This window comes from Thamnophis sirtalis, unplaced genomic scaffold, assembly GCF_051295495.1.
Source record: "Thamnophis sirtalis isolate CommonGarterSnake01/CBP01778 unplaced genomic scaffold, rThaSir2_p1.2 scaffold_4, whole genome shotgun sequence".
NCBI classification, from domain to species: Eukaryota; Metazoa; Chordata; class Lepidosauria; order Squamata; family Natricidae; genus Thamnophis; species Thamnophis sirtalis.
The window spans coordinates 22,949,328-22,973,020 of record NW_028261384.1 but is presented as its reverse complement, the minus strand read 5'-3'; the positions used below and the strand labels follow the sequence as shown (position 1 = coordinate 22,973,020).

Below are 23,693 nucleotides of genomic sequence, written 5' to 3'. Positions count from 1 at the left end.
CCAGGGTGGGAATTTTCAGTCCAACATACAGGGAGGACGAAGAGAGATCTGTCAAAAAGCCATCCTATGTTTAACTCTGAAGGTTTACCTATATAACCCTACATTTTTAATGCTCCAATGACATCCTTGTGGTTAAGATTAAGGTGAAGTGAAAGGGATGCAGCTATTAGAGAATGCTGATTTTTCATTAAGCGCAAAATCAATATTAACTGACTGTTCCCTGTTCTGCCTGTTTTAAGACTGAATTGAATGCTTTTGTACACTTATTTTTCAGGAACTAGAGTGTGTATACTGTGTACTTGCTGCCATTTTAAATGTGGGTAACATTGAATTTTCATCAGAGGTAACCGAGTACATGATTGACAAGAGCATAATTTCCAATCCAATGCCACTGGAGAATTGTGAGTTATTCTTATTTTTAAAATAGATTGGCAGTGTGTTTCTTGGAGTTCAGTAGGGTTTGTTTTCAAGTCTGCATATCAAGCACGGGTAATTTGGAGCCTCCAAATATTTTCATCTTTAACTTTTACAATCTTCGCCAAAATGTTCAGTGTTCAAAGATTACAGCATTTAAAGCAAAAGCATTTAGAGAATGCCAATTTCTTACATGTGACATATAGGATTATTACATCCTTATTCAACTGTCTTGTTCATTATGAAATCTGAAGCAATATGAACATGGCAGAATGCTATTGATAAAATTCTTCGAGACCTAAGTCCAACCTTATTCACCTTGTCAACAAATGTGAGCCCTGTTTGGCCACAATAACCTTGTGGATGCCTACAAGTGTAATGAGATTTCCCCTGATGACATTCAACCTCAATGTTTTCTGTTGAGATATTATATCTAATAATATTAGTGTAGCCATTTAGAAAAAAAACCGGGAAAAGTCTACCGTCTCATGTATACTTAAGAGAAAGCTTCAAATTCTAGCGAAAAGCTTGCATGGCATTGCATTGTGAAACCATACAAGATTTGATGTATCCAGGCAGGGCTGAAACTAGCAGGCAATTAATCCAGACATTTTAATAAGTAGTGTAATTCTTTCATTGCAGTTTTCTGCTTAGGGAAAAAGAAGTGTTAAAAATAAGGGAAGACAAGCCAAAAGGAGAAGAAAGATTATGGCAAGAAGGACATACTCAGTCCTCATTCGGTTAAAATATTTTTCTATTTCTGCTGAGTGTCTTGCTGAGACCTTTCTCATGAAGGATGGCAAGTGCCTTTTGGCTATATAAAAAATAATATTCCAGGGAACTAAATTTGTTGTTAACATTTTGGGTAATTTTATTCTGTTTATTATTGATTCATATCTCTTTGTACTTTCTGTGGGGCAATATTCTTCCTTCCATTTGAAAAACTCCCGTATAATATTGAATAAGAATAGGGAGCACAAGTAATGTTCAGACCCTAAGATTACTGAAGAATGCTTTAAGAGAGGTACTTATACAAAACTATGTAATTGACCTGAACTGTCTGAACACATCTATGGAAATATGGAAGTAACACCATTTACTTGATTTCTAGCTGCTTCCTTGTTATTTATCCAAGCAAACAAGTTGCAAGAAGCCCTAACCTCTCATTGTGTGGTTACTCGAGGGGAAAAAATTATACGACCAAACACAATGGAAAAAGCTATTGATGTGAGAGATGCTACAGCCAAAGCGTTGTATGGGTGGCTCTTTAGTTGGATAGTCAATCATATTAATGTCCTGCTCAAACCAACTACTGCTTTAAGGTAAGATTCCCTCCACCCCTCTGTGAGTTGAGGTGACTTTATGAATTGAAAATCAGTATGGGATGTCTTCTGTCTGATAAAAGGGACAGGCATAGTCATCTTCCTTTCAGAGCCTTTCAAAAGTTTCAGTATATTTATATAAAAATACTAAGTATAGGCATATTCTTAATATTTTTTTATTTTCCTTCTTTTCTTCTTTTCTAATTATTTTGTTTAAATAGATAAAACCCCAAACAAAAATTGAAAACAGTACAACTTTTTCTCATGATATACAAATACTTGTGTGTCATATGTGTTTTGTCCAAGAGCAATGAGAACAGAACTATTGTTTCTGTAGCCCCTTTGTTTTCAGAAATTAATTCTTGCAGTTGGGATATTTAGCATTTGATAAACAGCCGTTCCAGAACTGGACATTAGACTCTGCCAGTTTCTGCCTAGCATAATTCCTAAGTATTTTGAACATCTTTCTGTGAAGTTGAAATGGAATAACTGAATGAGACTCAAATGTAATACAAAGCTTTTGTATTTTCAGTGGAAGTGATAAAGGACTAAACATTGGAATTCTTGATATCTTCGGTTTTGAAAACTTCAAAAAAAATTCTTTTGAGCAGCTCTGTATCAATATTGCCAATGAGCAGATTCAGTTTTACTTCAATCAAAATATCTTTGCATGGGAACAGGTAGGCATATATTTTTCTCCATTTGTGATATTCTAGGATAGTGATGGCAAACCTTTTAGACACCAAGTGCCCAAACTCTGTGCGCGCACATGTCCAAACTGAAATGTGTGTGTGCACATGTGAACTTGGACATGCAGACATGCATGCACAGGCATGCATGAATGTGCACGTGTATGTTCATAGGTGCATGCACATGCATGGATGCATGGATGTGCATCAAGAGACTCAAAGACCAGCTGGCTAATGGGAGGCAGGGAATCCCAACACCAGCAGCGCAGCAAACAGTGAGATCTTTTTCTTTCGTGAGCTTCTGTTTTATTGTTTGCAGGGAAACAAGTTCAGGAAAGAAATGCCACAGAGATCTGATCTGGGGCTACAGTGCACGTGCCAGCAGAGAGGGCTCTGTGTGCCACCTCTGGCATGCGTGCTATAGGTTTGGCATCATGGTTCTAGGAGCTATTGAAAGACGTGGAAACACAGCTCGTGTTGCTGAGGAAAATTTTAGTTGAGGGAACCACTGGAGGTTTCCCATATCCAAATGAGGATTGGGATATGGTTCTCGTAAGCCAGATGAGCTTTAAAAACAAAACAACTTTTCAGCTTCAAAATAGCAAAAAAACAACAACAACAACCCCAAAGCAGAAATATTTTCCAAAAACTAGATGAAAAGGTCTGAGGGTAGAGCTTCTTTTTAAAAGTGTATAAGGAAGAGGAGGTCTCAACAGTGATGTCAAGATGAATAGTTTTAATTTACTATTGAGGAACCAATCAATGACAATGAAGCTCCCAATCTGTCACTCATGCAGCAAATGGGACAAGTGGGTCTAGACATGACCAGGCCATAACCATGCTCATGTTGTAGTATTAGATTGTGTAATGGATAAGCACACACAGGCTTAATAGTAACAACAGCTCTTTATTGAGTACAATAAGTGAGAACAATCCAGCGAAGGTTGAGTCAGACAACAGCCCTTTTATAGGGAGCTGTCAGGCCCTTCTGTTCCCGCGAGAACAGAGGACCTTGGTGGAAACAACTGTAGTTAGAACTGATATCTAACACCCCTCCCCTCTTGGTTGGAACAATCCTACTTGTAACATAGTCATGCAAGTAGGCGGGCTTTTGGGTAGCTCTGCCTGACCTGTGCAGTTCAGTAGGAGGGGTTTCCTTGGAGAGGTTGGACGGACCTGTTTGCTCCGCAGCTCCGCTTGGTGAAAGCTCCTGGAACCTTTCACAGGCCGCAGCTGGAGCTTCTAGAGCCGGTTCGCTCGGAGCTTGCTGCGTGCCTGCAACATAACCAGATAGGTTTTCCCCTCGGGCTTGAGCTGGCCATGGAAGGAGTGAGTGTTTGCTTCGTTAGGGTAGGGCTTTGGCTAACTCGTGCAGGAGTTACCTCTGGTTGTCTAAGAGTGGAGTTGGAGAGGCGGCCACGGAGTTGGTCAATATGCGTTCTCCAAATCCTACAGTCCTCGAGCTCTAAGAGCTAAGAGCAAGGGCCGGTGATGCCTATCACTGTGGCAGGAATCCATAGAGTTCCCCCAGCATAGTTGTGGGCATATACCAAATCCCCTACGCTAAATGTCCAAATCTTGCTTATGGAGTCTGGGACGATGAGGCAGAATAATTGGGGTGTAGCCGGTCTAAGTGGGACCTTAGCCGGCGACCCATGAGAAGCTTGAGGGGCTTCTCCCTGTAGTGGCACTGGGTGTAATGTGTTGAATTAGCAAATAGTGATCAACACATATTTGACAATCTCCCAGGCCCATCCTAGAGATCTCACCATTCTCTCTGCCTGGCCATTTGGAGGTCTCACCATTCTCTCTGCCTGGCCATTGGAGGCCGGATGGAAGGGCGCGATCAGGGCATGCCTGATTCCCTGAGCTGTTAGGAATATCTCAAATTGCATGGCCATGAATTGGGGCCCATTGTCTGAGACCAAGATGTCGGGCAGGCCGTGCATGGGGAAAAGTCTCTGTAGCACCTTGATGATCGCTTCTGCTGTAGTGGAGGTCATCAGGACTACCTCTAACCATTTCAAGTAGGCGTCCACAACTGCTAGAAATGTCTGGCCATGAACTGGGCCAGCAAAGTCAATATGCACCCTAGACTATGGTGCTTGAAGTCGCTCCTACTCCTTAGCGGGCACCTCTGGGGGAGCTGGTCTGGAATCCTGGCATGGTGTGCAGGTAGCCACCCACTCTTCAATCTCTCTGTCCATGTTAGGCCACCACACGTAACTCCTAGCCAAAGACTTCATCCTGACAATTCCAGGATGTTCTACATGTAAAGCCACTAATACTGCATTGAGCAGTTTGGGTGGAACAACTACCCCCCCCACACACACACACACAGTAAACAGCCATTAACAACCGATAATTCATCACATTTGACAAAATACATTATAAAATCAACCCCAACAGGCTGCCTTGGCCACCCCCTCCATACCCAGTTCAAAATTTGCTTGGTGGTGGAATCCTTGGCAGAGTGATGGGCAACATCACTGGATGAGACAGGCTCAGTCTCAAGGCAGTCAATGAGGAGGACTGGCATCTCGGGGGTAGGGTCAGCAAGAAGTTCAGGCAGCGGGCAGCAGCTCAACGCATCAGCGTCCTCCAAAGTGGAGCCTGGTCGGTGGATGAGGTGGTAGGAGTAGGCAGCTAGGAAGATGGTCCACCGGGTCATCCGTGGAGAAAGTGACACTGTGATAGGTCGGTCCCCAGTCAGTAAGCTTGTGGTCCGTAACCAGTTTGAAGACCCGGCCATATAGATACTTGTGGAACCTCTTTACTCCAGCCACTGCAGCCAAAGCCTCAAGGTCCAACTGGCTGCAGTTCCGCTCAGCGGCGGACAAGGTCCTGGAGTAAAATGCAATAGGAGCTTTGGTTCCATTTGGCATGCGGTGGTTGAGGAGCGATACCGGGGGGGGGAGCATCGCAGGTCAGCACCAACGGCAGAGTCTGGCTGTATTGGACTAGAAAGGAGTTCGCCAACAGGAGTCGTTTTACTGCAGCAAATGTGGCAGCCTCAGCTCTGCCCCAGGACCACTTCGGGTTCTTGGCCAGGAGACGGTATAAGAGCTCAGCATTGGTGGCTTTCTGTTTGAGAAAGACGCTGTAGAAATTAAGGAGCCCAAGGAATGCCTACAGCTTGGTTTGATTGCGAGGTGTGTTGGCGTCCTGGATAGCTTTAATTTTTTGTGTAGTCGGGTGAATCCCAGAATCATCGATCAGGTACCCTAGGAATTCAACCCTTGGCACATTAATTTGGCATTTCTCTTTTTTTGAGAAGGAGGCCTTTGTCTCTAATTCGAGCCAAAACTGTTCGTACGTGTTTTAAAAGTTGCGCCTCCATTGCAGCTGATACCAAGATGTCATTGAAATAGGGGACGACTCCTGGAATCCCCTGCAAAAGCCATTCCATGATGCTTTGGAACAGTCCAGGGGTGATACTAATGCCGAATTGCAGGCAGTGGAATTTGAATGCACATCTGTGCGTCAAAATGGTTTGGGCCTCCGCCATAGCGCCATCTACAGGCAATTGTTGGTATGCCTGCTCCATGTCCAATTTTGCGAAGATTTTTCTTGGGCCTAGTGAATGAAGTAGGTGCTATACAATGGGTACAGAGTAGACGCTTTGTTGTAGCGCAAAAGGTACTCTCCTGGGGTTTAGCCTAATTGGGGCTATGTTGGGGTCCAAACTAAAGGAAATTGGAATCCCCACATACTTACCCAGACCAGTGCCGAAGACATCATTGAACTTCTTAAAGATGGCCTCAGCGCTGTCATCTTTCAAGGCGTTGATACTGGTGACTTCTAGGCCCAGGGTTTGGAACCAATCTAGCCTTAGGAGGCTCTGCAGGTTGCCACTGATCACTGTCACTGGAAGTTTCCTGCTGAACTGCTTGAATTTCACCTGGAAGGTGCCTTGGCCCACGATGGGGACCCTGTTCCCCTGGTAATCGCCTAGACGGATGTCAGGGGTGCGTAGAAGCTGCTTCTGTAGGTTAGAGATAGCCTGCTTAAGGGTAGACCATGGCATGATGGTCAGCAATGAGGCGGTGTCGATCTCCATCTCACATAGAGAGTCCTCGATGAGGACTGTGACCTTCAGCTTTTTTGCCTGCCTGGTGCGGACTTGGCCAATTGACGTATGGTAGGTGACTCTATTGTCATGCATATGGGGCGTTGGTGTTCAGGTGGGCATTTTTGTTACTTACCTGTCTCCCTGCTACGTTTCATTGGCCCTGCCGGAACTGCTGAATATGTTAGCTGGATTGGCGGTTGATTTCCCCAGGCTTATGATCCTGGGGGATTTCAATCTGCCTTCCATTGGAGAGACATCCGAGTCAGCTCGGGAGTTCATAGCTTCCATGACAGCTATGGACCTAACTCAGTTAATTCAAGACCCCACCCATAATGGGGGACACACGCTCGACCTGAATTTTGTCTCTGGGCAGTGGATGAATGATCTAGATTTAGGGGATATTTCTATCCAACGCTTGTCATGGTCGGATCATTTCCTCATCAGGCTTGACTTCCATACGGCTATCCTTCACCGCAAGGAGGCGGAACCAAATAGATGGTTCCACCCCAGGCGCCTGATGGACTCTGAAAGTTCCTGATGGAGCTTGAATCTCTTGCTCACAACTCGACCGCAGCCCTAGTGGAAGCCTGGGATAGGGCGTCCACTGCGGCTTTGGATCGTGTTGTGCCTTTGCAGCCTCTGACCTGGTATCGATCCCAGGTAGCTCCCTGGTTTACTGAGGAGCTCCGGGAGATGAAACGCCAGAAAAGATGCCTAGAGAGTGGTTGGAGGGCCAGCCTGTCCGAATCTGATCGAACACTAGTAAGAATTCATATTAAATCCTACTTAGTGGCAATAAAAGCGGCAAAACGGCAACATTTTCCACTCTTATCACGTCCGCAGATAACTGACCACCTGCCCTGTTTAGGGTGACCCACTCCTTACTTAACCAAGGAGCTGGGAAAGACCCCTTGCAGGGTAGGGCTGAAGAATTCGTTCAGTATCTGCAGGATAAAATCGCTCAGATCCAGACAGGCTTGAACTCTGACTGGGTAGATTTGGGCGAGTCGACGGGGATGAATCTTGTGGAGACCATCTGGGATGAGTTTGATCCTGTGACCCCTGAGGGCATGGACAGGATTATGGGGAGACTCAGTGCTGCCACTTGTGTGCTGGACCCATGTCTCTCTTGGTTAGTCTCGGCTTCCCGGGAGGTGACACAAGGCTGGCTCCTGGCGATTACCAACACTTCGTTGAGAGAGGGGTTCTTTCCCACCGCCTTGAAGGAGGCGATGGTGAGGCCCCTCCTTAAGAAGCCTTCCCTGGACCCAGCTTCTTTAGCCAACTATCGTCCGGTCACCAATCTTGGATTTGTAGTGAAGGTTGTTGAGAATGCGGTAGCACGTCAGCTTCCCCAGTCCCTTGATGAAGCTGTCTACCTGGATCTGTTTCAGTCGGGTTTCAGGCCCAGGTACAGCATGGAGACGGCATTGGTTGCGTTGGTCAATGATCTCTGGCGGGGCTGCTCCTCTGTCCTGGTCCTATTAGACCTCTCAGCGGCTTTCGATACCATCGACCATGGTATCCTACTGTGATGATTCAGGGGGTTGGGAGTGGGGGGCACCGTTTTACGGTGGTTCTCCTCCTACCTGTCGGATCGGTCACAGTTTGTGTTGACTGGAGGGCAGGGATCGACCCCGAGGCATGTCACTTGTGCGGTGCCCCAGGGGTCGGTTCTCTCACCCCTCCTGTTCAACATATATATGAAACAACTGGGTGAGATCATCCGTGGTTTTGGGGTACGGTATCATCAATATGCTGATGATACCCAACTTTTGATCTCTACCCCAAACCACCCAAACGATGCCCTCGACGTGATGTCCCGATGCCTGGAGGCTGTGCGGAACTGGATGGGGAGGAACAGGCTCAAGCTCAATCCCTCCAAACTGAGTGGATGTGGTTTCCGTCATCCCTATTTGTGCATCTTGTTCCATCTTTGATGATAGGGGGAGAAATTTTAGCCCCCTCAGAGAGGGCCCGCAATCTGGGCGTCCTCCTGGATATGCGGCTTAGTTTAGAAGAACACCTGACAGCCATGACCAGGGGGGCCTTTTACCAGGTTCACCTGGTACGTCAGTTGCGCCCCTTCCTGGATCGGGGCTTTGTGCACAGTCACTCATGCCCTCGTCCTTTCTCGCCTGGACTACTATTGTAGAAAAGACACAGAAGCCAGCTCTGTAGAGAAGGAAAGTTTTATTGCGCAAGTCCAGAGACAAAGGCCTGAACTCCGAATGACATCAGGAAATTCCTTTTTATAGTATTTTAGCTTTTAGCTAAGCCATCTGTTAGTTTTTGGATACACTCCTAAGATTTGCCCTTGATTTACAGTAATATTATGTCTACAGGAAGCAATAATACATAGTCAGCTAATAACCAACATACCATACATTTGAGGAAGTAAAATATGTCCTTCCAGACAGTTTTTACAGTCAAGCCAGCAGATTAAAATAGAGACTTTTGCTACAGCAGTTTTATGTGCAGACTTCCTAAAGCAACATTTGCAATTTCTATATAGGAACAGCTAAAGCTTAATATCATGAGACCCTAGTTTGGTTCAGGCTTGAGGCCTACTCTGGTTCAGCCTGCTATCTCACTACTGTAACACTCTCTACATGGGACTGCCCTTGAAGCGCACCCGGAAGCTTCAACTGGTCAAGAATGCGGCTGCACGGGTTATCATCAGGGCACCTAGGTGTTCCCAGGTTACAACCCTTTTAGGTGGCCTGCACTGGTTGCCGGTTGTCTTCCGGGTGCGATTCAAGGTACTAATTATGACCTTTAAAGCGCTCCATGGCTTAGGCCCAGGGTACCTGCGAGACCACCTACTGCCACCGGTAGCCTCCCAACGTCCAGTTCGATTCCACAGAGTTGGCCTCCTCAGGATGCCGTCGGCCAAACAGTGTCGGCTAGCGACCCCCAGGGGAAGAGTCTTCTCTATGGGAGCGCCTTCCCTCTGGAATGAGCTGCCCCCGGAGCTTCGTATAATCCCCGACTTCCGGTCCTTCCGACGCACCCTAAAAAGTTGGCTTTTCCAGCAAGCCAGCCTAGCCTGAACAAAACAAAATAAATTATTGATCATTGTTAATTTTAATTCATTTTTTTAAAATGTTATTGTCAATTCTAATTGGGTTTGTTTGGGATATTTTATTTATTTATTTTTTAACTTTTGTATTATGTGTTTCTTTTAATGTTGTACACCGCCCTGAGTTCTTCGGAGAAGGGCAGCATATAAATCTAATAAACTAAACCTCTTGTCACCTTCTGAGTGCCGTGGTGGTTTCTGCCAGGCCCCTGGGTTGGGCCTCTGTTTGTGGCTTGGTGCGCTTCTAGGCTGCCAAGTGGTGGCAGGGAATTCGCTCCGGCACACCTTGGTGATGTGCCCCTTTCGCTCGCAGTGCTGGCAGGTTGTCTCGCAGAAACAGCAAGCCGATCTGGCATGGTCTCCTCCACAGCTAGCGCAAGGTTGGAGACACAATTTGAATTCGTACGCCACCTGGGCGTGGCTACTGTGCATGTGACAACTGTCATCTTCCTTGCCTTCCTCGCTCTGGGGCTCTGCAGTCTTGCAATGTATGCATGTACTCTTTTGCACGTCTTGTGGTATGCTTTGGCTCTGCAGAGTCTCAGTAGATTTGGCGGTTGATTCAGACGTCCTGTCCTCATCCAAGGCGATCTGCAGAGTGAGGTTAGATTTTGTGAGTAACCTCCTCTGCAGGGTAATGTCCTGCACAACGCAAATTATCCACTCCAGAATCCGCTCGTCCAGAATCCGCTCGTCCAGGTCTGGAATTTGCAGTATGCTGCGGCCTTGCGAAGTGCCGCAATGTACTGATTAATCAACTCGCCCTCTTTCTGGTTTCTGATGTTAAACTCATGCCGGCGAATGTGCTTGGGCGAATAGTGGGTCTTCAGCGTTTGCTGGAGCACGGACCAGGCAACTGCTTGAAACGGTGTCGGTTCAGAAAGGTTTTTCGCCATCTTGAACACTTCCCGGCCACGGTATCTGAGGAACATGTTCTTCTTGCGGCCTTCAGGAAGGCCCATGAGGTTGTTTGCCTCGAGGAAGCAGTCAAATCGTAGCATGTATGATTCCCAGTGCCTGGTGACTGGGTCATAAGGAGTCAGTGGGGCGTGCATAGCCATTTTGTGTAGAGAGGGCGATTTGAGTTTACCACTCAAAAATGGCTACTCGAAGCCGCACTCTGCTCCGGGCTGGATGTACTTGCTGGATTGCTAAGCTCTTTTTGGTTCACCTAGTTACCTTCCAATTCCATCCTTGTCACCAGTGTTAGATTGGGTAATGGATAGGCACACAGAGGCTTAACGGTAACAGCTCTTTATTGAGTACAACAAGAACAATCCAGTGAAGCTTAAGTCTGACAGCAGCCCTTTTATAGGGAGCATTCAAACCCTTCGACTAATAGGATTAAACCTCTGTTCCCACTGGAACAGAGAATCTTGGTGGAAACCACTGTAGTTAGGACTGATATCTAACATGTAGCATGTTCAGCCACATCTCATGGACATGCTTTAACCAGAACATGCTATCAACAATGTGTGGCTCTGAATGTGGGGAAAGTGGGATGGTCAGTGGATGAGGAGCATATACTGTTATATATATAATATTCTTATATAATGAGAAATAGACTGTTTCTCATTAAGGAGCAATTGTGCAAATGGTGTGGTGTAGAAAAAGAAACTGAAAAAAAAACTTGATAATTTCTGAATTTATATATTTTTATCTAGCCAAGGTAATCGATTTTGGCTTCCTTTAGGAGAAAAAAAAAGTAAAATTGGAAGAAGGGTGTGTGTTTGTGTATGTATTCTGGACACAATTGTTTGATTATTCCGCACAAGTTAAATGTCCGTCTGAAAATGCATTAAGCTTCTCATTTAGAGTATCCAGGCAACAGAATGAAGTGATAATAGGTTTGGTGCAAATGCAATTTTGTTTTGATGTGGAATAAGGCATACAGTATAATTTATGGTTCAAGAGCAAAAATAAAAATAAAAATGGGCAGCACACTGAGCAATTCTTTATATAAAAGTGACTGTGTTATTAATTTGCCAGCAAGCATATTAACTATGAATCCAATTGGCAGTAGGAATGAGCAGTTTTATTTCATGTAGGAAATATCACATATTAATTTGAAAGATGGATAATTTAAAACAACAGCAGAATGTATTTGATTTTTAAGATGGGGGTAAAACAAAACTGATAACGAATTACTAAAAATGAATAAACTTGGCGGGTCAGTAAACAGACTTGTGGGGTTTAGGAAAGCAGTGAAAGAACATTCAGGTGATTAAAACAGCGTTTGGGATATTTGCTTTGGAATGTGTTCTTCATTGGAGAGAAAGAACAAATGTTACAGAAACCCCAGATGGATGAAGCTGCTTTGTCCATAGTGTAGAAAAAATGTTGCAATGCATTTCAGCCCTTAAATTGAATGTTGTTACCCAGTAATTTCAATGACAGCTTTGTAATTCCTCTTAGGGCTCCAGAGATTGAAATGGGAGGCAACCTAGTGCTGCTTTGTCCCTCTCCTGAATTCTAGAAGATATTACCAATTTCTCATTGAGATCTTGCTCCATGAGCATATTATCAGATACAAACTTCCTCCTGCTGTGCCATGTCAGGAATGTGGCTTGATGTGCACGGATGAGGACTCCTAGACTTTTTGCTTCTATCTCAGAAAGCACAAATGGCATGACTTCTATTTTGTTTTTCCAGTACATGCCCTTTGCTTCATTCTTTTATCTTACATTTCTAGTGAGGTTTTGGTAAGAATAAGGCCTGAGGCCTACATTCTTGAGGTCTTCCGAAGAGCAGCCCAACAAAAAAAAGAAGAAGAAGCAAGCACATGACTGGTTGAAACTGGGGAGTCATGGGAGCAGAAAACAGGAATGGAAGTTTATGGAGAAATGCCAAGTTTTGGGACAACTTATCAATTTGATCTTTGGCACCAGACTTAATTTTTTCCTGTGCCACTCTGAACAGATTGGGATTATTCTTGATATGCTTTTAAAGGACAGCCTTGCCTAAGTTTTAAGTTTACTTAAGATGTTTTGGAAGGCTTTAGTTAGCAATAGCAATAGCAGTTAGATTTATATACCGCTTCATAGGGCTTTCAGCCCTCTTTAAGCGGTTTACAGAGTCAGCATATTGTCCCCACAGCCTGGGTCCTCATTTCACCCACCTCGGAAGGATGGAAGGCTGAGTCAACCTTGAGCCGGTGAGATTTGAACTGCTGAACTGCAGATAGCAGTCAGCTGAAGTGGCCTGCAGTACTGCACCCTAACCACTGCGCCACCTCAGCTCTCTAGTTGGTTTGTCTGCTACTCTTTCCTATTGGATTTCAAGTCTTACCTTCTTCATAGAGTACATAACTGATCTATGGAATTCATTCATGGAATTCATTGTCACAATATGTGTTGAGAACTAAATTGGATGACTTTAAAAAGGATAAATAGGATAAATTCATGGAAGAGATATTTATAACCAGTCAAATGGTTGTGAAGACTCTGTCAGGGTTCCAAGGAACATCCCCCAATGAAAGAAGACTCCGAGGCTTGAAGTTCCTCAAAGTTCCATTTTATTAGAGGTGTCATATTGGCACATCTGGGAAAACCAGAATCTGAAAGTTTCCAGGTTTTCCCCACTCAAATTAAAGCCCAAGTCCCTGCCCAGCACCCACATATCCATCACTTGGTCCAATTTGGCACCATCCCAACTGGAGATGCCTCCTAGTCATGCCCTTCCAGGTGCAGGGCAAGATGTTCTTGACTCTCTGAGAAAGGAATGTTATTTTGACTATATGTATCCTATATTCCATATAATCCCTACTCCCAATTTCCCACACCATTGAATGTGGCAGGCCGGAAGGCCCAATGCAGAAGATGGCTTCCAAGCCTGATTAGGCTCAATGTTATTTCTGTGTTAGGGGCTGAATACCTCCAGATATTATAGGAAAACAACTATGGCAGATCATCTCCTGTTTGGAAGCATTTCAGAGATATTTGGTGTAAGAAACAAAATTCTGAATGAAAATTTGGCCAGCAGGATTATTCTAACACTCTTTTTAATTGGTTTTCTCTCAATTTCTTGGGAAAGGTTGGGCAACTGTTTCTATTTCTGAATGGAACATGCCAAGTGCCAGCGACATAGCACTTGAAATGCAATACGTGTTTATCATGCAAACCAAATTTAGCTCTCCTCTATCCTAGAGAAAGAAGTGTCATTAAAATCCACCACTGAGTAGGAATCTGGAATGTGGAAGTTTTAATTGAGTCTCTGGCTGCTAGTTGTTGATTCTAGATGTACTCTGCTAGTCTCCTACCTATCTGTTCTACATAATGGCAGCGGCTGCCCTTTACAATTTATGTTGTAAATGACTACTCCTTTGTTTCCACTTTGGCTGCTGCATCTTAGGTTTGCTTAAGATGTTTTGAGGGCTTTAGTTGGTTTCTGTGCTACTCCTTTCATCAGATTTCAAGTTCATTCCAAATGAGGAACCTCAACTGTCTTCCAGTTGAGAAAGTCAACTGACGCTTTGTTAGGTAAAGATTTAATATCCCAATTGTCCACATTGTCTTTTCAGTTCATCTTTTATAAAGTTACCATTTAAATTTGAACAAAATTAGATTCCTTACAGTTTTTTTAACACTGTTCTAACTATTCCAGTGCTAAAGACAAATAATGATTAGAGGGATGAAAATATTAATACCACCTCATTTAGTTATTACTTCTTCTTGTCCCATATCCGTAAGTGGACATTGGAGATCATGTTGGTGATCTTATCGTTATTAGTTATTACTGGATTTTATTATTATTTGATTTGATTCCTGGCATTTTTTTCATGATCCTCTAAGAATATTTGGGGTAGTATTAAGATAATTATTATGATAAAGGTTTAAATCAATTATATAAATTAATTTCATGGCTCACTCCACTCCCTACTCTTCTGTGTAATCTAGTCTAATTTAAAAACTGGTATGGGCAGGAGATAAGAAAATAAGCAGGACTTGTATCCGAGGTTTCCGTAAATTTTAGTAGGGAACATATGGCTATTGTTGGCTGCTTGTTCCCAACTGTGCTATGGATTGGTGGTCAAGTAAATAAACAGAAGGATTTATTGCTTGATTGGAAATTTAGGTTCAGACCATAGTTCTTAAATCTTTTATTAAATCCATTTGCTTTACTTTTCCTATTGTTCACATACACTGGGTATCTTTACAAAATACTTGAGAAAAACACTTTTTAAAATTTTCCTACAGAATGAATACCTCAACGAAGGCATTGATGCACGAATTATTGAGTATGAGGACAACAAACCACTGTTAGATATATTCCTACAAAAGCCGATGGGATTACTGTCACTTCTTGATGAAGAAAGTAGTTTTCCTCAAGCCACTGATCAGACACTTGTTGGTAAGCTATAGGCAACTTGTACATAAAGATATATTGGCCTTTTTTTAGGGTTGAAAAAGAAATAGGATTGTTTCGCAGATTTCTTTAAAATTACCTGATTCACATTTAATCAACACCCCAGAAGATAGGCTCAAAATCCAGATGGATCCCAACAAAATTTTAACACTGGGCCCATTTTACAAAATGAAAAACAGTGTAGAGAAATGTAAGGTTTTACACTAAGGCAAGAAAAAACAACTGTAGATTAGGTGAAACCAGGCTCACAAGTAGTAACTGAGAAGGATCTTGGAGTCCTAATGGACAATCACTTAAATATGAGCTAGCAGTATGTGGCAGCAGCCAAAAAAACATTCAATCCTAGGCTGCATCAAAAACAGATAGAATCAAGATAGTGTGAAATATTAGAATCACTTCATAATCCCTTAGTAAGACCACTTTTGGAATACTACATCCAATTTTGGTCACCATGTTATAAAAATGATGTATAGACTCTGGAAAGAATGCAGAAAAGGGCAATAAGGATTAGAGGACTGGAGGCTAAAATATATCAAAAACAGTTGCAGGAATTGGGTTTGTCTAGTCTAGTGAAAAGAAGGAGTATGGATGATATGATAGCAGCATTCCAACATTCAAAGAAGAAAGGATCAACCTATTTTCCAAAGCACCAGAAGGCAAGAAGAAACAATAGATGGAAATTAATTAAGGAGAGAAGCAATCTAGAACTGAAGAGAAATTTCCTTCTAATGAGAACAATTAACAATGAAATGACTTGCCTTCAGAAGTTGCTCTTTCACTTGTCAGGAATGGCATAGGGGGATGGACTAGAAGAACCCCTCTAAGGTCCATTCCAACTCTGTTATACTGACTTATGACACTTCTGAATCTGCACTTTACAATGCCAGAGTCATATCCAAAATGCCTACAAAAATGTGTGATTGGAAAGCAAACACATATCCAAATGTATATATTGGGGAAATTGTTTACAAAAAGTCATAATTGCTAAACTAATACATAGATTAGCAAAAAGTGAGAATGAGATACATTTTAGTAGAAATATCTATGGAACTACATATATAAACTTACACATAGACTTCTTTTTAAAAGGCAGGCAAAATAAATTCATGGTTGAAAAAGCATCAAACTGAGCAAAGTTGAAGTTGATAGATTTACCCATTTTTACACAGATTTCTCACTGAAGTGTTTTCATTTATGCCTTCAGGGTGAAAATATTCCCACTGCTAATAGTATCTGTATAGCTAATATTTTTTGCTTCAAGAAGCTATTCAGCAGAAATATCAGGCAGAACCATAAAGTCTTCCTCTATTTAACTCCGAGTAGAAGGGAGTTCAGGGCATCTTTTCCAGAGTAATTTTCCTTCATATCACCAAAATATTTTTAAACTTTTTAAATGCATATTTACATGAGTGATACAAAAGATAAGGTAATATTGGTGATGTTATAAGAGCAGTGTTTATCTTTACAGAAAAGTTTGAAGACAATTTGAAATCCAAATATTTCTGGAGACCAAAGAGAATTGATTTGACATTTGGCATTTACCATTATGCAGGGCAGGTAAAAAGACTGAATAATTTTTCTCTATTAATGTGATTATTTTATAACAGGATGGGCTAACTTGTTTCAATACATTACAAAAGTCTAAGCAGCTTTTTACACTTAAATGGTTACAAATATTTGTGCAACACATTTACATCTTATCTCTCTTTCTCCCTCTCTCTGTATGTGTATGGGGGGGGGAGAAAGAGCAAGAGAGAAAGAAGAAAGAGATGAAGGAAGGAAGGAAAGAAAGAAAGAAAGAAAGAAAGAAAAAGAGAAAGAAAGAAAATATTCATCCAATATCATAGAACAAACATGAAACACTTTCTTCTTTAAAACATTTATAAGTAGTACAGTCACTAAAAAGAAACAATAGATTATAAAATTGGACACCAGCTCTTTTAACAGCATTGCCGCGTATGCCTGGAGCCTGAAATCCATTTCGTACAAAACTGCTATTGTAACTGCCTTTATGTGCTCAAGAATTCATGGTATATTCAACTTCATGGGTCACATAGACCTTAGAGCTACTTCTCATATCATTGGTCATCCTGTTCTTGCTAAATTGGCATAAGAGACACCAATCTGAACAGCCTGTGTTAAAGCTAAACAGTCTGCTCGAGCTAGTATTTTCCAGATGATTTGGATTTTAATTGCAATCCAGTATAATTTGAGAACTGTTCCAACTTGCATTGGAATGTGTGGAACAACAATACTGAGCTGTTTGCTTGTAATTGCATCAGAATGGATGTCTTTTTGTACATCTCCTTCTTCAAACAAAGACCACTATTAACATTGGTTATTTTTCATCTCCCAGTAGCCCCAAGTTCACTGTCCATGAGGAAGAACCAAATTGTAAATCTTCCCTGTAAACTCAAGGCACACCTATCTCAAAGTCTTGAGGAAGAGCCTTAAGCAAGTATTTGTTGCCATGGGTACTGTGTGTAGGGCCTTTTGCCATGTACACATACTCTTCTGCTGGGAGTGCAGCCTACTCTCTTCCTCACACATTTACAGTATCCTTATATATTGTATATTATATATCTTTTTGACTAGCAGGCCTCTAACCGCCTACTCAGTTGAACAGCAGACCTGTGCAGTAATCACATTCCCTCCATGGTCTTCCAAAGTGAATCAGTCTATTCATATGCTAGCTGAACGTCATCTTCCTTGTTTTCTTTTTCATGATTTTTTTTATGATTTGTTGATTTTTGGTGGATTCAGTCTACTTTATCTCCAAAGAACCTTTTGTTTTTCTCATTCAAGAACAGAGAAGCAGCTGAAGAAAAAATGGCATTAAATAACTGTTCCTGTCCTTTTGTATTTTCATTCAGGTTCTTTACAATGTAAATGGGTTCTTAGCCAAAAACAGAGATACTTTGCCAGATGATATTATACTACTACTGCGATCCTCTCAGAATCACTTGATTCGGCTGCTAGCAGCCCACCCTCTTACCAAAACAGGTAATTAAATCCTATCTTGCATTTGCCAGGGCCAATATTCTTTGCTATCTTTCCATTTTGTGGCTCCCTAGAAGGAACTATCAGCCATGATAACCACCATACAGGAATACTACTGAAGGCCATGCAATTGGTACCTTATCCAGGACCCTGCTTCCTATCTGTGATTTTCCAGTGTCCTGCCCTTAGTAATACCTCTTATATCCGTGAGGGTGAACGCATGTGCCAGAGGTGGCACGCAGAGCCTTCTCTGTGGGCACGCGTGCCATCACCAGCTGCTCTTCTGGTTTCCGGCACACACGTGCACGCCGGCGGGCTTGTCTTCGCGCATGCCAGAGCACTGTGGTCTTCGGGTTTCTGGGGCACCAGCATGTATGAAGATCAACTGAGCAGTGCACATGTGCTTGCCAGAATCCAGAAGACCAGGTGGCCAGTGTATGCATGTGCAACTGCCAGCTTGTCTTCGAGTTTCTGGGGCTCCGGCACACACTTGCATTTCAGTTTAGGTACTTGGCGCCATCACTGACCTATATGGATCAAACTGATAATGTTACCCTTTTATAGCTGTCATTACATCCTTGCAACTTTCAGAGGATTAAAAAAAATCGGAAGACACATTATTCTGAATTGGCCATTGTTGTATGTGATTCAGTGTTGTCTAGAGAGCATCCCATCCTGATCTAATGTCCTACAGATGTTTTATGCTAGTCCTTCATCATTATTTGACATATTTGAAAGGCATCAGATCGAGAGAGAGTAGTTCACACTTTTTCTAATTTTCCAGTATTTCAGGCCTATCTTTCAGGTTGGAGCTTATTAAAGAAAAGTCCTATTTAGAATTGATAGGATTGAACCTGAGGCCATTTACTCACAAACCAAATTCTTCTCTGAAGGACATTCTACTAGTGCACAAACAGTAGTGGATGCTAGTGTTGGATTACAGCAAGCAAAAAGGTATAGGTAGTCCTCGCTTAACAACCATTTGCTCAGCAACGGTTTCAAGTTGCAACAGCAATGAGTGAATGATAGCTACAAGTCCTCAAAGTTAATAAATGTTGCAGTAGCCCCAAAGTCATGTGATCAAAATTCAGGTATTTGGCAATCTGTCCACATTTACAAACATAGTGTGCACTTCATGTCCCCTCCCACCTATCTATATCCTCCTGTCCTCTGCATGGAGGCTTCAGGGAGGCCACCTGAGGTCGTCACAAAGGGCCAGGTACTCCCTTGAAGCAGAAGCAGGAAGACAGCAAAGGTCAGCTGGGACAAAAGTGGTAAGCAGTGAAATGCAAGGGAGCCAAAAGGTAGAGATGATGGAGAGGTAGGCAAGGAGGGGAGTTGAAGAGAGTTGAGCATGGCAGAGCAAGAGAAACATGAAATTGTGATGAAACAACAGTACAGTCCTGGCCTAATTATTGCATTCAGGATTACTAGAATTCCCATCACTAAATGATACAATCACATAATTCAGCCTACTTTTTGCTTAACGTTGAAAATTCCAGTCTCAATTGAAGTTGTTAAATGAGGCCTGTGGAGATTCACTTCATGGTTGTCCCATAGGTGTTTTTTCAAGTGGCAACTGGACTTTCTGGTTTTTCTTTGATGTTTTTCTTCTCATCCAAGAAATTTCTTCAGCTGACTTAGTTAAACAGGATTACCTGTATTGGGTGAATATAGCATAATAACTATTTCTCAGTCATGCCTACCTCATGTGATACTGTTATGGGAGTAAATTTGAAGGCTATATGGCTTCACAATATACTCCACTTTGAACTCTTGCAGAAAAGGTGGGATATAAATCTAATGAATAAAATTACCTAAGGGGAATAAATAATATATTTTGCCATTAATCTGCAGGCCCAAAGCATGCTTCCTTGAACATAACCAATCAGGATTGCCATTTCTTTGATTGGTCCTGCTCCTCTGATTTTAATTGCAATCTCGCTATGCTGCTCTAAGCAGATGAATCATTTTTCATGATAGGGATTAAATGAAGTCAAAAGATTTATTTGTGCATAATATACAAAAAAAAAAATTAAGGTGACAAGTCATTGTCCAGGTTCTTACGTAGCTGTGTATTGTGACAGAAATTGGCTGTAATACTGAGAAATGGAATCTTGAAATCTAAGGCAGCTTGATAGAAATAGAGAAAAATGCTTATTAACCTCCTCTCCTGGATGTTTCTTAGATGCATCTAGGGCAGCCCAGTTTTTTGTGATGTGGATGGGCATTTAATTTTACTCAGCAAAGCTGTTTTTATGCTTATAAAATACAAATATGAGTCTTGTGCCTTTTAGTTAGCTCTCTGCAAGGTCAAACCCCAGATGTATTCTCTGATCCTCAGGGATCTATTTCCATTAGGAAACATGACTGTTACATCATATCATATAAAAATAAGCCAGCGGGGTTTAATATTTGTTGATTTTAATGCAATTATGAGGACAGAGTGAAAAATGCAAATCGTTAATTATTTCAGTAACCAGCATAGCTTTCATTTTGCCATGGAAGTATTGTACATGCTTTTTCTAAGTATAGGAAGTCCCTGGATTATAGAAGCCTTGACTCTGACTTTAGCCAAGGACAACACATTTGGAATGAAATAGTTTTAACCTTTGGAATTTTGCAACTTTGAGCTGTTTAAAAACTGTTAAAAATATTTAGAATAGGAAAACAAAACAAGGCAAGACCAAAAAAAAGAGCAAAAATGGTAGGGATAACAAAGCCAGATGGGAAAAAAGAAAAGGAAGAAAGGGTAGGTTCATACTCACCAAAGGCCTGGGTAAAGACCCTGACCTTCAGTGCTTTTCAAAATACTAGTAAAAGAAGGGAGGAGGGCGGTGGTGGGTTTCAATTTATTTTACTACTGATTCATTCGGGCATGCTCGCGTGACGCTTCTGTGCATGCGCAGAAGCATCCAGGCAGGTGGGTGGAGCCTGCCGCCGCCACCACTTCCGGTACGCCCAATCCAGGGCAAACCAGCAGAAACCCACCTCTGGAGAGTGGTATTCAAATCTCATTCAAGAGGGCAGGTACTTTCAGGGCGCTGATAAATAGGTTTAACTGAAGGATGCTGGAGTGGGCGAATAATGCCAGATCAAATCAGTTGGGCAGATGCTATGTGAGCTAGGAGGTCTCTCATATAACCAAACTATTAGGGCCCTAGGCCATGTAGGGTTTTATAGGTAGTACCAGCACATCAAATCACACCTGGAAGCAAACTGGCAACCAATGCAACTCACAATACATACCAAGATATGTCAATCATTAGCCATGCTACTACATTCTATACTACTTGAGGATTTCAGATGATCTTCAAGGCAGTTGTGAGATATCCAGGGCATGAGTGAAGGGCACACCAACCTAGGAAAAACAATTGGTGTACTAAGTGAAGTTGTACAAGTGCCACCATCACTTTCGGTGGCAGAACTACCATTTTCAAATAGGGACATGGTTGTTTTATTTGCTTTTTATTTTTAGTATTTTAAAAAGATAACAAATACACTTTTCATTTGCTTCTTCACTTTCTTATCCCAAATTATACATATGTATTGATACATATGTATTGATACATTAAGGAGGGATACATCCCTCCTTAATAAGAGGGATGTGGGAGATCCCTTGCAGGGTAGGGCTGAGGACTATGCCCAGTTCCTGGCGGACAAAGTTGCTCGGTTTCGGTCGGACTTGGACTCCACCGCAGTAGATCCAGCCGAGACACAGGGGGATTACTTGGCAAACCATCTCTGGGTTGAGTTCCAGAATGTTGCCTCTGGGGATGTGGACAAGGCCATTCGAGCTGTAAGTGCCTACACCTGTATTCTGGACCCGTGTCCCTCCTGGCTGGTTGCCAACAGCAGGGAGGTGACACATGGCTGGATCCAGGCGGTCGTGACCGCCTCCCTTCGGGAGGGGCACTTCCCCGCCGCACTTAAAACGGCGGTGGTGAGACCCCTCCTGAAGAAACCATCCTTGGATTCCAGCCATTTTAAACAACTATCGTCCTGTCTCCAACCTCCCCTTTATTGGGAAGGTTGTTGAGAAGGTGGTGGCCTTCCAGCTTCAACGGGCCTTGGAGGAAGCTAGTTATCTTGACCCCTTCCAGTCCGGCTTCAGACCTGGTTACAGCACAGAAACCGCTTTGGTCGCATTGACCGATGATCTCTGGAGGGCCAGAGATGGAGGCCATGCGTCCATCCTGGTTCTCCTTGACCTCTCAGCGGCGTTCGATACCATCGACCATGGTATCCTTCTGCGAAGACTGCGGGAGGTGGGGGTGGGAGGCACTGTTTTGCAGTGGTTCTCCTCTTACCTCTCGGACAGGTCGCAGTCGGTGTTGGTCGGGGGGCAGAGATCGTCCCTGAGGCCCCTAACATATGGGGTGCCGCAGGGTTCGGTCTTATCCCCCCTACTATTTAACATATACATGAAACCGCTGGGCGAGATCATTCGGAGGCACGGGATAAAATACCACCAATACGCGGACGATACACAATTGTATCTGTCCGCCCCGTGCCAACTCAATGAAGCGGTGGACATGATAAACCAGGGCCTTGAGGCCGTTAAGAGCTGGATGAGCGCTAACAAACTGGTACTCAACCCGGACAAGACCAAGTGGCTGTTGTGCTTCCCTCCCAATAATTTGGCTGACATTCCAACACTCAGGCTGGGGGGTCAAATTTTATACCCCTCAGACAGGGTCCGTAACTTAGGAGTCCTCCTGGATTCACAGCTGACTTTCGACCATCAGTTGTCGGCTGTGACCAGGGGGGCATTTGCCCAGGTTCGCCTGGTCCAACAGTTGCGGCCCTAACTGAACCGGGAGGCTCTCGCAACAGTCACTCGAGCCCTTGTGATCTCTAGGCTGGAATACTGCAATGGGCTCTACATGGGGTTGCCCTTGAAGAGCATCCGGCGACTGCAGTTAGTCCAGAATGCAGCCGCGCGAGTGATAGTGGGCGCACCGCGGTTCACCCACATTACACCCATCCTCCGCGAGCTGCACTGGCTACCTGTCGGTCTCCGGGTGCGCTTCAGGGTACTGATGACCACCTTTAAAGCACTCCATGGTAGTGGATCTGGATACTTGAGAGACCGCCTTCTGCCGATTACCTCCCTCCGACCGATTAGATCGCACAGGCTGGGCCTCCTCCGGATTCCATCCGCCAGTCAATGTCGACTGGCGACTACACGGAGGAGAGCCTTTTCTGTTGCAGCTCCGACCCTGTGGAACGATCTCCCCGTTGAGATTCGTACCCTCACCACCATCCAGACCTTCCGCACAGCCCTCAAGACCTGGCTCTCCCAGCAGGCCTGGGGATAGGTTTCCAATTTACCCGCCCGAGTGTTGACTGTTGAATGCATGTTGTGGTTTACCATTTTATTTTTGGTCACTTATTGTTTGTCTCTTGTTACTGCACACCCTTCCCTTATGATTGTAAACCTCCCTGAGTCCCCTCAGGGAGAAGGGCGGCCTATAAGTCTTAATAAAATGAACCAAAAAAAAAAAATTGTCAATAGAATTTTTGGTGATCAGAAAACACACATTTGGTGAAAGAACAGTTTCCCCCCATTATCCAGCTATAATCTCAGAGATATTGTTCTCTGTGAAACTGGAAAAAGAGACATAAATTGAGCTGGTCCTTGAGGGCCAAACACAGATGTTGGAAAACAGTCTGAGCGCTGTCTTTTGTGTGTCGTTTTTAAGGGTCGCAGTTGTGCACATTACTTGCCCGGTGGAATGTGTCCTTAG

The 23,693-nt window shown here is 43.3% G+C and overlaps 1 protein-coding gene across 2 annotated transcripts in view; it reads left to right on the top strand.

Moving 5' to 3' along the window:
• Nucleotides 1–23,693, top strand: part of MYO3A (myosin IIIA) — a 101,765-nt gene that overhangs the window by 21,267 nt on the left and 56,805 nt on the right. For both annotated transcript variants that reach the window (XM_087712605.1, XM_087712604.1), the window contains exons 10-15: nt 275–401; nt 1,526–1,736; nt 2,269–2,416; nt 14,775–14,928; nt 16,412–16,500; nt 17,817–17,946. In XM_087712605.1, the coding sequence (XP_087568731.1) occupies nt 275–401; nt 1,526–1,736; nt 2,269–2,416; nt 14,775–14,928; nt 16,412–16,500; nt 17,817–17,946 (859 nt within the window). The remainder of the gene's footprint in view (nt 1–274; nt 402–1,525; nt 1,737–2,268; nt 2,417–14,774; nt 14,929–16,411; nt 16,501–17,816; nt 17,947–23,693) is intronic.